General features: G+C 45.7%; 1 protein-coding gene across 2 annotated transcripts in view; it reads left to right on the forward strand.

The window, feature by feature from the left end:
- The window catches only part of LOC147718438 (V-set and immunoglobulin domain-containing protein 4-like), a 156447-nt gene extending 145839 nt beyond the window's left edge, over nt 1-10608 (forward strand). For both annotated transcript variants that reach the window (XM_086918352.1, XM_086918353.1), the window contains 2 exons: nt 6296-6317; nt 8766-10608. In XM_086918352.1, the coding sequence (XP_086774478.1) occupies nt 6296-6317; nt 8766-9009 (266 nt within the window). In that variant the 3' untranslated portion in view covers nt 9010-10608. The remainder of the gene's footprint in view (nt 1-6295; nt 6318-8765) is intronic.
- The last annotated feature ends 6550 nt before the right edge of the window (nt 10609-17158 follow it).

Here is a 17158-nt window from a genome sequence, read left to right on the forward strand (position 1 = left end):
AGTTTCCTCTCTCCCAGTGCTGCCTCCCCAGTTCTTCCGGCTTCTGATCTCTGGTGCGAGGAACTGTCTTGTTTTTTCGACAATAAAATCGCTAAAATCCAAGAAGAGCTCCAAAATTCCTGTGGTCTTCTTCAGCCCTTGTCACCCTTTGCCAGCTTTGGTGGGAAGCAACCCATCAGTCAATTTTCCATCTTCGAGCCAGCTCTGCAAGCGGACGTGTTGGCCATCCTGGAGTCTTTAAAGTCGGGTTCACCCTCTGATCCGTGCCCCGCCAGGGTTCTGGGAGGAGCGGCGAGCTTGGTATATCAGGAGGCCACTCAGGTTGTTAATCTGTCTCTGGCCTCTGCCTCTGTGCCCATCTGTTGGAAACAGGCGAAATTACTTCCCCTGCTAAAGAAACCTGGCTTGGACCCTCTAGCCACATCCAGTTATCGTCCGATATCACTGCTCCCGGCATTGGCGAAGGTCTGTGAAAAGGTTGTCTTCAGACAACTGAATAATTTTATTGAGTCCTCTAAAGCCCTTCACCCGGCTCAATCGGGTTTCAGGGCGGCTTTTAGCACTGAGACGGCCCTGGTGGAAGTCTCAGAGGCTATTAGGGAGTGCCTTGACGGAGGCGGCAGAGCGGTCCTGGTTTTGCTGGACCTATCTGCCGCCTTTGATACGGTACCCCATGCTCTGCTGCTGAATCGGCTAGCAGAGGTGGGACTGTCAGGCGCGGTTCTGGCCTGGCTGTCCTCATTTCTGTCGGAGCGGACGCAGCAAGTATGGATACCTCCTTACGCCTCGTCTCCCAAGAAGCTCAGCACAGGGGTCCCTCAGGGGTCGACGTTGAGCCCTCTGTTATTCAACGTTTATATGACTCCGTTGATCCATCTGGCTGAGCAGTGGGGAGCCAAAATAATGGCGTATGCCGACGACACACAGCTGCTGTTTACCTGGCCTAAGAATTGTTTAGATGCCAGTGTCGTCTGCTCTTGTCTATCCAATGTCTTTCGGTGGCTCCTTTCAGCCCAACTCAAATGTAACGAGGACAAGACAGAGCTGCTGTTTTATGGCAACTTCCCGGCCAATTTTAAGGATCTTATTTGGCCGCCTGATTTTGCCTGTCCCAGCTCTCTCAGAGGCCTGGCCAAAAACTTGGGGGTCTGGTTTGGACAGGATCTTAGGTTTGAAGTGCATCTAAAAAAACTTACGGCGACCTGTTTCCTGACCCTTAAGTCACTAAAAAGGTTCCTCCCACTGCTTCATAGGGAAGCAAAAGAGACGGTTCTGCGTGCTCTGATCTTATCAAGGCTAGATTACGCCAACGCCCTCTTTAGCGGTCTCCCTAAATATCTTATCAATCGAATGCAGATCATTCAGAACGCTGCGGTTCGACTTTTATTTCACCTCCCGAGAAGAACTAGCGCATCTGCCCATCTTCGAAAGCTCCACTGGCTTCCAGTGGCCCATCGTATTGTGTTTAAATCACTGGTCCTGGCCTTTCGTGCCTTGCACCAACAAGGACCACAATACTTGCACAAGAGGTTCACTTTCTATATTCCTCGCCGTGCACTCCGATCAGCTAATCTCCTTCTGATGTCTACGCCTAAAGTCAGATATGCGAGATTGGGTGGTCAGTCTATTTCTGTCCAAGCAGCTCGGTCGTGGAATGCCCTGCCGCTCTCTCTGCGAGCTTCAGCCACACTGACAGAATTTAAGAAGGGGTTAAAAACCCATCTTTTTAATCTCAGTATCTAGTTGCTTCTTTTTCTTTCTCCTTCTGGTTTGGCCCTGTTTAAGCTCACATATCGCGCCAGGATACTCTGTAGTAGCAGAGCGCGTAATAAAATATTTTATACATACATACATACATACAGATATACTAATGTGCTGTTTAGTGCTTTCCCTAGAGGTGACCTATATGTATTAAAGGAAGGTTTAGGCATGGCAAAAGGTTTATTTTGCCAAGTTGAATTGGCAGTTTGAAAACCACCAAACTCAACACCATCACCGCCAGTTGCTTCAACACCCTCTGCATCAAATTGTTGTAAATTAGGCCCTAAGGGTTCTGCACTGAAAAACAGTGGGCCTAAATCACAAATATTTGCTATGAATGGGTGTATTGTATACATACAACAGGAGACCGATCCAAGTACACAGGTTTATTTTCTGGACCCACCAGTAATCACGTCTACACAACACGATGTCCGGCTGTAATCTTCCGACCCTTAATAACCACATTCTAGAGCTAGAACATCACGCTTATACCATTGCCTAGCAGCCCCACAACACAGAAGAAACATAACACATCCCCCTCTTTTCATTAGAATAACAAGGTAAAAGGAAACTTAAGAAAACAAAAGATATACACAAGGGTTTCTGATAACAAAAAACTACCAGAAACAATATATAATTGTAAATAATCATTTAGAACCATGAGCATCTACACCTTTACACACATAATCTTCCAGCCATTTAGGAGGCCACCTTGTTCTCAGTATTTCACTCCTCACATCGTCTCCACATTCATCCATAGAAACTTCCTGACTATTTTGACCATCCAATACTTCCTCACTTCCGTCCACAGAAACCTCCTAATTGCTCTGATCATCCACAGCTTCCTCACTTCCATCACAACTTCCAGCTCAGTACTATCCACAATAGTGCTATCATCTCCCCTTTCCATCCAGACTAAAATCTGATTCCAACCACTGAAAATCCTCCACAAAACTAGACGTAGGAAACTCTTTCAATGACTCACTGGAACCTAGTGCAACTTGTCTTTAATTCCAAACTTTTTCACTCCTTACCCTAACAACATTACGGAGAACCTCCACTACCACCCATGGCTCATAATATTGACTATCTCCCTTCTTGACCTTGTACAGCTTCTTTACATTGATCCAGTCACCTACAGCAATGCTGACCAGCTTCACTCCGTGTTTCTCATCATAACACTCTTTTATTTTAGACTGCTTTTCCACCAACATCGAACTGACTCCAAAATTGGACTTCAGTATCATGAAACCAACCTGGATTATATTTTGACCTGGGATTGCGCCCTCTCATGATCAAAAAAGGAGATAATCGGGTAGCATAATATTTTGGTACTCTGTATGCCCAAACAGCCTTATGCAATTGCACATCTAAATCCATTCTATTAACCGTGCCAGCTCCTCCGCTAAGGCGGAGGAGCATCATCCCACAAGAAAGGCAAAATTATAATAACGCCAGGTTATTATCATTTTATTTTTCTCTAGCAGATCTCCAGGGGCAGGCGGGACTGGGATGCGTTCCCTAAAGAGCAGGGGAGGAGTGGTAGGCACTCATCAAGTGCACATAACTGCTTTACCAGCTGTCTGGGGCGGGCAAACTGTCATTTGCACTGTGCATGTTCTTAACCAGGCTGCAATGCACAGCCTGGTGAGGGGCATACCCAGGCCCCCAGTCCTGACACAAGCAGATTGGATGACTCCTTTGACAACTCGGTTGAAGCTCTCAACAGCACCATTTATACTGGTATTCTACAAGGAAGTGGTTCTACGTACTACTCCCGTCTTCTTGAAATAATTCTTGGCTGCATTTGATTGGAATTGTACCCTGTTGTCACTAAACACATAATTAGGCAAACCTTCTGAAAAAAAACCTCATCCATAAATTCCAACATCTAGGATGTGTCAATTTTCTCAACTAGCTTTTTACTACAGCCACCTTGAAAACAGATCCAGAAGCACTATAACGTGCCTTTGAGCCAGAGCAACTGGACCAAACAGGTCAATGGTGACAGAATCCCATGGATATTTAAGGAGGCAACCCTCCGAATTTGGTGGTGGCAATGTTTGTAGGGTTTTATCAGCAACAGCACAACCCTTACAATTTCTCACGAACCCCTCAATCTCAGCATCCACCCCTGGCCACCAAAACAAATCTCTCACCATAGTCTTTGTCCTTACAATTCCAAAATGCCCCTCGTGATATAATTGGATGATATATTTACATAAACCAAAAGGAGATACAACCATTTCCCCTCTTAAGATAGTATCATTGTCCACGGTCAGCTGCGACCTGACCTCCCAAAAAAGTGAGTGCAAAATCAATTATTTATTTTGTTAGTCGAATTAAACTGAATGCACTCCTTGACTTGTTTAAGTACTTCATCCCTTCCACACTCCGCTAACCATTCCTCGATGCTCACAGCATAATCACCCTTACCATGCACAAATGCAACTTGAACATTTTTCCATGCATCATCTTCACACTCCTCCAGTTTTGTAGGCAACCTGGATAGACAATCAGTTAAAACATTGTCCTTGCCAGGTAAGTACACTACTTTATGGATGTAATCTTGCATGCGCATGGACAACCTGGCAATTCTTGCAGATGCACCAACAGTTCATTCTGTAGTAAGAGGTTTAAATAAAGGTTTATGATCGTACATTATCGTGACAGGTTTGCCCCATACAAAAGCTCTAACATGGTCTAAAGCCCACACAAATGCAAATGCTTCCCTCTCATTTGCTGGGTATTTTTCCTCTATTGGGGTCAATGCCTGGGAGGCGAAAGAAATAACCAACTCCTTTCCATCCTGTCTCTCTGAGATAAAAACAGCTCCAATGCCCTTCCCACTGGCATCATTAGTGAAACAGCTGTCTAAATTATGTTCAAAACACTCCAAAGCTTGCACCTTGTCGATGGTCGAATTGATCAGCTGGAAGTCCTCTTTGCAAATGGTAAGACTACTCAAATTTCAGTTTATTTCTATTTTCTAATAATTGCCTCATGTGAAAACTCCTTGCTGCGAAATGTGGAATAAACTTTAAACGAAAAAGGAACTTAACTCATTCTTACAACTCAGAGCTGGAGCATCTTTGATAACACTGACTAAAGAAGCCTTAGGTTTAACATCTTACACCGTGTTCTCATGGCTCAAATAGGACACCTTCTGTTCAGCAAATTTACATTTTGTAAGTTCTACAATGAGACAATAGTTACTTAGAATGTCCATGATTTTCCTTAACCTGGCACTGTGAACAGTTGTCTTCTCTAAATACAAGACTATCATACTAGAAAAATCAAATTCCAGGTTCTTTGCTAAAGACATTGGGCCTCATTTATGAAAACCTTGCGCCACCGGTGCGTCACTTTTTCCCATGTTAAAAGTGACACACCGGAGGCGCAAGGCCTTCATAAATAAGGCCCATTGAACATTAGGCTCTAAAAGACAGCGGCCACAAATGCCAAACCGAAAGACATCCTTCTAAATTGGAAACACTCAATTGGTGTGATGAAAGCAATATATTTAATTGAATCAGGTTTTAGGGATATCACGTGGTAGGCAGCCGACAAATAAATAGTGGAAAATAATTTAGCAACCTTTAAACTACACACCATCTCATTCTTCTTTGGTAATGGAAAGCGGTCAATAACGATATTATTGTTGAGATGGCATAAATCCACACACAGGTTGATCTTACTGTTGTCGCAATGTGCCACAGCTAATGGAGAAATCCATTCAGACATTTGATAGGCTTGATAACCCCAATAGAAACTATCTTATTCAATGCAGCTGATACCTCCTCTCTTAGCATGATAGGGATGTACCTAACTTTATTTACTTCATGTTCAGCATTGTCTTTGTGAACAATTAATTGTTTGAAACATTTTCAGGTTTCCTAAAGTGGCACTGAACACATTTGGAAGTTGTTGCAACAAAGATTTGTCTACATTCACTCCCTCATCCTCAACTTTAACTTGGTTGCTCCTGTTGGGATCCAAAATGATACACAATTTACCTTGGTCAGCCCAACTGGTGGATCTTTCTTGGCTACATACAATTTTGCACATACACTTCTACCTCTGAATTTAAATGTAAACCATCTGTACTCTAGCATATCAATCTTTTCTCCTGAATAACCTTAAGGGTTGTATATTTGGTTCACACAAACGTCCACCAACCCTTCCAACAAATTTGCTGCTCCACAAGTACTCTTAAATAATGGTATTTGGTGAGCCTGAGATCTGCAAAAATTCGGATTTCAACACCAACCACCTCAAATTAAGGAATACCTAAAGAGTAGTATCAAATTTGAAAAGGGCTTGGTGTGCGGAAGGGACCACAGTGAGTTTGAAAGTCAAAAAGCATAGCAGGTGTTAACAGTACAGATGCATAGAGCAGCACCTCAGTAGACCTTTGAGCACCTGCTCCTAATTGAAGGATTCTCTAAATGCTGTAATGTTCAGTCTCTGTATACTATTCACTTTATTTTGCAGTTTACTTCTTAACAATTTTACTCTTTTGCTTTTTTTGCAGTTGGCATCTATGAAATTCCAACGTAAGTGATACACAGATGATTTCACCTATGGCTATTAAGGATATTTTCTTCTCGAATATAAATTATATTATGCGTTATCAACAGTACTGAATGAGGCATTTCATAAAAAGACACTTTTACACTCATTTGGTTGGAGGAATTGCAGTCCGAATACGAATACAAATACCCCACCTTACTTTTTTCAAAATCGAGGTTCCCTGCCCCATTACGAAGTTAGCCAGTTACTGACGGCGTGCTAGTTGAGCCCCAGCCATAGATTCAGGCGGTCACACAAGCAGCAGTGTCCTGTACTTAAGGGTGAAGGGTCATACCAACCCCCTTTTTCTTGGCATAAAGAGTGTCCATCAGGCTGAGAGGAAAAGTCAGCCTGACATACACTCTTTATATTCAGGTCAGTCCATTGGGTGCTAGACATGCGCTAAATGTACAGACGCCTATCTGCCTGAGCTGAAGATTTCACAGCTCCTGTGGCCATGACCTCTTCATCCTGGAAAAGCAACTCAAGGCCCTCACCCCTGTGACAAAAGGTAGCTTCATTGATGGCCTTAGACATGGGGGCTTCAAGTTTAAGCCCTGAAGTGGCCAGTGACCGAGTGTTTTTCACTGACACGTTGTTTCAGAGTGGGGTGGGGTCCGCGACTCTGACGTGGCCCATCCCGCTTTGTGACGAGTTAGGATCTGACGCCTCCTCTCATTGGCTGACCTTAGGAGGCAGCAGTCCCAACCTTCCTGGAACCTCAGAGGCTTCCCACCAGAGACAAGACACTTCAGAATGTAATGTTTGTATTTCATATTTGGTGCATGCATATGTGTATGAATGTATCTGTATTTGTGATGGCATGATATGAATGGGTGTGTGTGGCCTCTTTGCTCTAATTATCGCCTGCCACTGCAAACAAGGTCAGGGGGCTATCCCCTTTAAAATCATTGGATAATCTGGTCCATTAGGTCAGGCATATTTTACAAGAATGGTGGACCACGGTGAACGTGAGCCTGAGCAGGGAAAACAGGCAATGCTCCCCAAGTACAAAGAGAAAGCACCCTGCGCATTTGCACATCAAGCCCATTGTTATGTTGCTGTTCAGAAACAAGCTCACAAGAGTTCGTTTCCGAAAATGCAAAAGAACGCCAAGCGGGTCACGACCACATGGCGACATGCTCAGCTCTTACTTTTGAGGAAACTACATCTGCCATACTGGCAGATGAATTTTTAATAAATTGGCAAGAATTGCTAAATGGGAGATATTGTGAGGTGAGGTGTGGAGGTGGGCCTTCAGCAAACCCTGGGGCCACATGCCGGTCTCCACATTTGGAGCACATTTGCCAATCAACACTTAAAATTAAAGAGCACATTACATTTAGGCCAGCGTGGCATATTTCCTACACCATGTCTGCATCTATAAATCACATATCACTGTTGGAAGCTGCCATTTCTTGTAACTGCACTCCTTCCAGCAAAGTGCGGGTGTTTACAGCTGTCTAACCATGTGGGTGTTTACTACCCCATGTAGGATAAAATATTGAATCAGCAAGAATGTCTCATCCTCATTTCCCATTTGAAATCCCCCTGAACAATGGCCTGAGTCACAAGCAGGGAAGTGCTCTTTCACCAGCTCACATCACTGAACCATGAAAGGAGATGTCTACTGATGGGTGGTTTGGGGCTAATCTGCTCCCCCTCTTTCATATGTGACACAGCACCGGATCATCCATACCTCGAGTCCCCAGTGGTCTTGTCGGATCTCCAGAAGGGACCCTTGGCCTCTGGTCCTCCATGTGTGAGGTCTTCTTTCTCTCTGGTACCCTATATCATAGTGACAGGGTCAAGGTTCAGAGGGCAGTCTAAATACCGTCCCCAGACCTTTCCAGAGCCCTTCTTCCTTACATACCACAGGCCCTCCCCTGCAGAAGCACACCGGTTATCTGACTGCAGGCACTGTCACTCACCCTGGACTCAGATTTGACACGGATGCCTACCCCATCCTTTCTTCCATCGAAAGATACAATTTGGGCATCCACTTGGGTAACACGGGCTGTCCAAAGGCAGGCACGCAACGAGCACCTCCTGCAAAACAGTGCATTGTACGGAAGGCAGATCCTCAATATCCTCTGAGGAATATATATAATCCAGAGTCATCCAGTTGTGTGAGTTGTTAACTCAGGCATGACCTATCCTTTCCTAATGTTTCTGCAGCCTCTTTTCTTGAGCACTGATTCTGAGAAGCACATGAAGTTGATATAACCGATTTCACTTTGGTGCATATCAAGCCTCCACATAAATAAAAGTGTACTTTTTGTCTCATATATTTTAGAAGCTCTTCCTTGGGCAGAATGTTGTGATAGCAGTTTTGTTTGCGACATCATGTTTTCTAAATGTGCTAAATTTAAAATGTAGATATAAAACAATCCATGCCAAACCCTACTGACCCTCTCTCCATTTCATTCCAGCATGAGCGAGCTAAATGCCCGCGCCAACCAAAATGCCCCAATAGTGAACGTCTGCCAGATGAACATCAACCCGATCAATGACTTTGGGAACAGCAGCTGCCCGAGCAGTGACATGCCCACACCCAGGAAGCAGAACGATTACCAACCGGTGGTGACCAGAGATGACCAGATGCCCACAAGTGACTGTCAGGGAGCCCAGGCTCACTGGGAAAATGAATACGAGAAGCTGCTGAGTGAAAGATGAAGACTGCAGGCAAAGAAGGCCGATGAAAAGCCCACCTTAATCCTCCAATGTGCAAATCACCTTTTGGGCCCAGCTAGAAAGACGTTTTGCCTTTTCAAAGAGCTGATGCAATTCACTCAAATGACTCTGCAGTTCAGGTGAAACGCATCAGGGTTTTCATAGGTCCTTTGCAGCCAAGACTTCGGGTTAATGGGATTTAATATTGAATGTCGTCTGCATCCAGCACTCAGGAAAGTCTAAGCAAAGTGTTCCAGCCATGCTTGGCTGAGGTGGAGAGATGTAAGAAATCCTCTTTCCCTGTGGCCAGAAACTTCTTCAGCTTTCCTTCTCTGTATAAACACAGCCATGGACCCTCGAATGTACTTTTCAACAATTCCGAACAAACAAAAAAGAGGGCGCACATAATTGTTTTAGAACATCTGATCCATGCATGTTTCGAAAGGCCTCTGGTAGAGAGGGGGTGCTTTGTCTCTACAGGGTTGAAGAACAAGCACTAGTGATCATGATACTTATACCACAGCGCAAGGTCCAGGAGCCTGGTTGGGCAGAAGAGTGCCGACCAACCTTGCCTATCCACAGGTGTGCTCTTGCAACTGCATCACTTTTGACAAAAATTCATTGCCACGTGCACCACCAGGTCCTTGCAGCTGGGTGCTTTAGTCTGTTAGAAACAGCCCCCAAAAGCGGTTTCTGTGACACAGAACAATCAATGGTCTTCCTAAGCAGGGAGTGTTCTCCTTGCAGGTAGGCTTATCTATAATTTGTTTCAGGTTTGTCCACCTTGCAGTGGCGGCTGGCAGGGAACGGGGGTCGGGAAGCATGGGAGTGATGGGGGAAATAAACATTTTATAAAAAGTACTTCGCTTCTTGCCGCTGTCTCCGCCTCTCCTCTGTCATTGCTAATGAGTCCCAGAAGCACACAGGCTCCCCTAAGCCAATCACACCACTGCAATGCAGCGTTGTGACTGATCTGGCCACTGTGGTTCAGTGCTCAGACGGGGACAGGAAGCCTGTGCATGTTCCCCGCCAGGCTGAGTGTTGCAGCCTGGTGGGGAACTTGCAAACTGCGCATGACTGTCTGGCTGGGTCTAGACAGCCGACCAAACCGTCATGCACACTTAGAGTGTGCATAAACCACTCCTCCCAGGCTCCGACAACAGCTTCGCCCCGCCCTATCCCAGCACCATAGCAAAGAAAAATAAAATGATAATAACGAAGATATTATCCTTTTATTGCCACCATGCCTTGCAAGATGTGCCTTGGCAGGAATAATATCCATGGGGTGACCAATCATAATGTGGTGGCCATGTGGCAGATGGGCCTTAGGTTTCTGAAAGTATAACTAGCTGAGTCCCCGCTGTTGGAAATCTCATAGGTGCCCCAGCTCTAAGTCTTAAATGTTGCACTTAGTATAAATATATCTACTTCCTGTTGGAAATGACTCTTTCATTAAATGCACTGCTGAATTCTAAGAAGTGTTGGCATACTGTTCTGATTATAAAACAGATATTGATCAAAATTGTATCTGGCAATGTCCCATTAAAAGTAAAGCATCTCGACTGTAAACAACTAATATTTTCTATAAAAGAATTAAAGCAGGCCATGTGTATTTTGTTTATTTATTACTTTTTCCATATCCAATTGATGTAAGAGCAGTTTACAGAAAAGTGTCAGAACAAATTAGAATATTACATCGGTTGCATGAGGAGTCTGGCAAACATTCACACTTTCTGATTGTAGTTTTTGGTAAGCTCAATATATCTGATAGTGACTCTAGTTATGGTTTGGTCAGCATTTCCAACGAAAAGCTGCTTTTTGTTTTGGTAATTTCTTTGGTACCATTCTTTTCCCAAAAATGTATCTAGTTTAGGTTTGGCATGGCAAGCTTCATGTCGATATATACACACAGTATCGCTAATGTTCACTAGGGGAGGGAATAAGGGGCTACAGGGTAGTCAGGGTAGGCTGGCCTTCGAGTAGCATAGGTACACACAACAAGAAGCTACCCTGAAGGAGTGTCTGATTCTTAACGAAAACAAAGGCGCACTACGCCATTTTCTGTGTGGTGTTGGGCATCTCAAAACAAGTCTGTCTTAAGTCTGTCTTAAGACAAAATCCTAACTTCTGTGAATACCAAAAGTAGTAAGTTTAGGATTTTGCCTTAAGTTAGTTCTGTGAATCGAGCCCAATGTTTAGACTGTCCTCACACACCACCAGGTGTCACGCTTCATCATCAGCAGTCCTCACTCTCTAAAATTTGTGGAGATCTGACATGGGAGCACAGTTAAATGGGGAGTCAAAGAAGATCAGGGCAGATCAACAAGGGAAGTGGTGGGGTGAAGTGTTAGCCTTCCTGACTTAACACCTCACTCCACCATCTCAGAAACGCAGGGCTGCACCATTTGACAATAATATGGTGCAGCCCTGCATGTCCCCCCGTGCTGACACTACACTTAGAAGCCTAGCGTCAACGCAGGCACCCTTGCACTATAATGTAAGGGTGCCTGCATACAGGGGAAGATTGTTTATGTACAGGAAGGTGTCCCTTCCTGCACATAAACAATCTTTAAATGCCAAGCATGGGCGGATTTCGCGGATCCAGGATCCGCGGATTTGCGGATCCGCAAATTTGCGGATTCGCGGATTTTGCGGGCTTTTTAAATGGGGGGTCTTCTGTGCAAGTTCAAGTGCCTCTTGTGCGTATGAATGGTCAGAGACCGATCAGAGCAGCAGATGAAGAGAAAGAAGCTCCTGGTCACAGGAACAGCACGAGGATTGCGCTCGTGAAAGTCAAGGATACAAAGGCCTCTATCCAGCATCACAGCTGATTTTCAACGGTAGATTTGGGAAGAAGGCACACCTGCCCAGCCTCGACGACGCTCACAATTGTTTTTGGGCTGATGAATGAGTCACTGAATTTGAGCTTCAACTAGTTCCAGCGGCCATGTGTGTGTTACTATGCACACCGATGCGCGCAGGGGTCCCTGGAGTGAGCTGTCCATCCATCATCCTGTAACTATTTTCGGATGGCGCCGGCAAGCTGCCAGCGCCATTCGAAAATAGTTACTAAATTAGCTTCATCAGGAAGCACTAATAGATAAAATAAAGCAGGTGCTCGAGCACCTGCTTTATTTTATCTATTAGTGCTTCCTGTTGAAGCTAATTTAGTAACTATTTTAGGATGGCACTGGCAGCTTACCGGCGCCATCCGAAAATAGTTACAACAACTTCAAGCTTGAAGGCTTGAACTTTTGCCCCCTTTATCCGCCGCTCGCGGATTCGCGGATTTTCGGTAAATTTGCGGGAGTTCGCGGATTTACCGAAAATCCGCGAGCGTAACAGATTTTGCGCTCACGCTTAGTTTTGTAACTTCTATGTGTGCTGCTTAACGCAGCTCACATAGAAGTTCCAAAATGGCATTTAAAAAAAATTTATTTTTTCTGTGCAGGAAGGGGGACATTCCTGAACATAAACAATCATTGGCCATTTGCTGTTTTCATGTGTGCTGCAAAACGCAGTATACATGAAAACAGCAAAAATGAGGAGAAACTACACATTTCTCTTCGTTGCGCCAGGGTTAAGACCAGGTTTTCCCTGGTCTTAGTTATGACATGCCTCCCTTGTAGATAGGGGGCAGCGTCAGAATCAATGGGTGTTGCGGTGGAACGCCCACCACTACACCCATTGCCCCACCCTTTCACGCTAAGCATAGCGTGAAAGGGGGCCTTATTAACAAGGCAGCGTTAAGTAAAGGTAATGCTGCCTTGTAAATAATTAAGGCAAGATCCCTATTACCACAGGAACGTAGAAAAAAGTGACATTCCAGTGGCTTGTAAATATGCCCCTTTTTTTGCTAATAACTCTAATAACGCCGACATTTGTTTGTCAAATTTGCATTGAATTTGAGCAGTAATTAGCAAGATAATGCTTCTGTGGGTCCAACAAATCGCATACAGATCAAGCAAGGGGACAGCAAAGTTAAAGTCGGGTAATTCATTTCCATGTGCTAAGAATTTTGGTTTTGTTTAACTAATCTGCAGAAAATTTGACAGGCTATTAGCAAGTTAAGGTCTGTGCTGAAATCCACATTTCATGCAGATTCAGCAACAGGGGAAAGAGTCCAGAGTTAAAGTGAGGGGTTGTGAACATTTTTATTTGCAAATCACATTGATACAGTTTTACAGATATGCATGACAGATGACCGATATTTATCATGCATTTGTTGCTAGTATTTTGAGTTTCTTGCAGATCTGTCAAAGGGTACGCACAGTTTTAGAGGAGTAAAAAAAAACAATTGCTGGTAACAAGGCTCTGTTTAATGCCTCTAAGTGCATTTCGAAGGCTGTTACCAGGTTAAGCCAAGTATAGAGATATTTGTTAAGGGGAGACAAAGGTAAAAAGGTGGCAAAAGAACTTAGACTTGCTAATACCTGCAGTAGCCGTGGCGGCCCCTGGGTTCACCGCCTCGCGGCGGATGTATGAAAGAATGCGGGGGGGGGGGTACTAGCAATTCCCGCAACGCCGATGGTAACAACGTGCGGTTGGGGGGTGAATACTTCGAGGCTCAGGAGCAATGGAAGCCTGCTTCAGGAAGAGGTGTTACCTCCCGCCCCCAAAACTCATGTAGCCCAGGGCGGACCACTCTCCCGCTCATCCTCTCCTTGCTACGCCACTGAATAGCTGTAGTGCAGTTTTATAAATCTGTATGAAATTTGCCAGACAGAGTGCATGTTTAAAATACTTTTGATATACTGACTTTCATGCAGACGCATTAAGGGGCATGTTTAAAGGGGAAAGAGGTACACAGGGTTCATTTGCTAATAACGTTGGCGTCCCTTGACAAATGGAAGCAAAATGTATTCAGTATTTATGTTAAGATTTCTGTTGGTAGATGTCAAAGGCATTGATCCAGCGCTCAGGACCTTATAATTTTTCTAAAGACAAGCCCCAATTTCCATTACCCAACAAAGCTCCTTTGCACTGGTGAATGAATCAGTGTGTTTCTAAAGACTATACAAACTGAACAATCTCCATTATTATGCTCTTCCGGATTTACTAAATATGGCGATGTAATCTTTGTGTTGTTAATCATGTAGACAAATTAGTACTCGTAATAAAAATATTCTAATAAAAACAGACTTATTTGTATATCTATAATATTTATCTAAATAAATGTAAAACAATGCTCCTAAAGTACATAAATTCAGCACCAATCATGGACCGTCACAAAGCAAACAACATCAGAAGAGAAAATGACAAATTCACAATCAATGATAATACATTGAGGAGTGGATAGCAGAAGAGACAAAAGTTTCAGAAATAAAATACATTTGCAAAAGATATGCAAATTCATATATCAGACTATACTTACCCAAATAGGAAAATACCATCATCTGGCCAAGGTAACAGCAAAGGCCTTTCAAGAAGATTTGAAGAGGCAAAGACTAAGTCAGGAAACACAGAAGAAATAGCAAACTGTCCAAAACCCCTCCCTCCGATCAACTCAATTATACTAAGCATGGGCGTAAAATCCGTTCCGTTCTCGGAATTTGCAGATTTTCTACAATTTCGCGGTCTGCGAATCTTGTGAAATTGCAGAAAAATCTGCGAAATCGCGTGCGGGGCAGATTTTCAAAAACTGAAGTACATGAAGCACTTACAGGGTTACAGCAGGTGCCCAAGTTGAAGCAAATTTCAGTGTAACCATTTACAAAACGGTTACAAAGAAATTAACTTCAACTTGGGCGCCTGCTGTAACCCTGTAAGTGCTTCCTGAGTGGCGCCTCCAGAGTTGTTGCCTACTTGCAACTATTCTCTGACCCTGCTCTGACTCTCGAATCAGGGTCAGAGAATAGTTACAAGTATGGCACAATGCTCCAGGCTGTCACAAAAATTAAACCACAGCAGGAAGCACTTACAGATAAGGAAGCAGGTGCCGGGCTTGAAGCTCAAATTCAGTAACACATTAACTAGCCCCCAGTTGAGGCTGGGCAGGTGTGCTTTCTCCCCATAATCTACAGTGGTGAACCAGAGGGTGGCTGTGATGAACCAGAGGGTGGCAGTGGTGAACCAGAGGGTGGCAGTGGAGAACCAGAGGGTGGCAGTGATGAACCAGAGGGTGGCAGTGATGAACCAGATGGTGGCAGTGGTGAACCAGAGGGTGGCAGTGGTGAACCAGAGGGTGCAGTGATGAACCAGAGGGTGGCAGTGGTGAACCAGAGGGTGGCAGTGATGGACCAGAGGGTGGCAGTGATAAACCAGAGGGTGGCAGTGATGAACCTGAGGTGGCAGTGATGAACCAGAGGGTGGCAGTGATGAGCCAGAGGGTGGCAGTGATGAACCAGAGGGTGGCAGGGGTGAACCAGAGGGTGTCAGTGGTGAACCAGATGGTGGCAGTGGTGAACCAGAGGGTGGCAGTAATGAACCAGAGGGTGTCAGTGATGAACCAGAGGGTGACAGTCGTGAACCAGAGGGTGACATTGGTGAACCAGAGGGTGCTGTGATGAACCAGATGGTGGCTCTGGTGAACCAGAGGGTGGCAGTGGTGAACCAGAGGGTGGTAGTGATGAACCAGAGGGTGGTAGTGATGAACCAGAGAGTGGCAGTGATGAGCCAGGGGGTTGCACTGGTGAACTAGAGGGTGCTGTGATGAATCAGATGGTGGCAGTGATGAACCAGAGGGTGACAGTGATGATCCAGAGGGTGGCAGTGGCGAACCAGAGGGTGGCAGTGATGAACCAGTGGGTGGCAGTGATGATCCAGAGGGTGGCAGTGGTGAACCAGAGGGTGGCACTGATGAACCAGAGGGTGGCATTGATGAACCAGAGGTTGACATGGATGAACCAGAGGGTGGCAGTGGTGAACCAGAGGGTTGCAGTGATGAACCAGAGGGTGGCAGTGGTGAACCAGAGGGTGACAGTGATGAAACAGAGGGTGGCAGTGGTGAACCAGAGGTTGGCAGTGATGAACCAGAGGGTGGCAGTGATGAACCAGTTGGTGGCAGGGGTGAACCGGAGGGTGGCAGTGGTGAACCAGAGGGTGCTGTGATGAACCAGAGGGTGGCAGTGGTGAACCAGAGGGTGACAGTGGTGAACCAGAGGGTGGCAGTGATGAACCAGAGGGTGGCAGTGATGAACCAGAGAGTGGCAATGGTGAACCATAGGGTGGCAGTGATGAACCAGAGGGTGGCAGTGGTGAACCAGAGAGTGGCAGTGATGAACAAGAGGGTGGCAGTGATGAACCAGAGGGTGGCAGTGATGAACCAGAGGGTGACAGTGGTGAACCAGAGGGTGCTGTGATGAAGCCAGATGGTGGCAGGTGTGAACTGAAGGGTGGCAGTGGTGAACCAGAGGGTGGCAGTGGTGACCCAGAGGGTGCTGTGATGAATCAGAGGGTGGCAGTGGTGAATCAGAGGGTGGCAGTGATGAACTAGAGGGTGGCAGTGATAAACCAGAGGGTGGCAGTGATGAACCTGAGGTGGCAGTGATGAACCAGAGGGTGGCAGTGATGAGCCAGAGGGTGGCAGTGATGAACCAGAGGGTGGCAGGGGTGAACCAGAGGGTGTCAGTGGTGAACCAGATGGTGGCAGTGGTGAACCAGAGGGTGGCAGTAATGAACCAGAGGGTGTCAGTGATGAACCAGAGGGTGACAGTCGTGAACCAGAGGGTGACATTGGTGAACCAGAGGGTGCTGTGATGAACCAGATGGTGGCTCTGGTGAACCAGAGGGTGGCAGTGGTGAACCAGAGGGTGGTAGTGATGAACCAGAGAGTGGCAGTGATGAGCCATGGGGTTGCACTGGTGAACTAGAGGGTGCTGTGATGAATCAGATGGTGGCAGTGATGAACCAGAGGGTGACAGTGATGATCCAGAGGGTGGCAGTGGCGAACCAGAGGGTGGCAGTGATGAACCAGTGGGTGGCAGTGATGATCCAGAGGGTGGCAGTGGTGAACCAGAGGGTGGCACTGATGAACCAGAGGGTGGCATTGATGAACCAGAGGTTGACATGGATGAACCAGAGGGTGGCAGGGGTGAACCAGAGGGTTGCAGTGATGAACCAGAGGGTGGCAGTGGTGAACCAGAGGGTGACAGTGATGAAACAGAGGGTGGCAGTGGTGAACCAGAGGTTGGCAGTGATGAACCAGAGGGTG

This window comes from Lissotriton vulgaris, chromosome 4_1 (assembly GCF_964263255.1).
Source record: "Lissotriton vulgaris chromosome 4_1, aLisVul1.2, whole genome shotgun sequence".
Lineage (NCBI taxonomy): Eukaryota > Metazoa > Chordata > Amphibia > Caudata > Salamandridae > Lissotriton > Lissotriton vulgaris.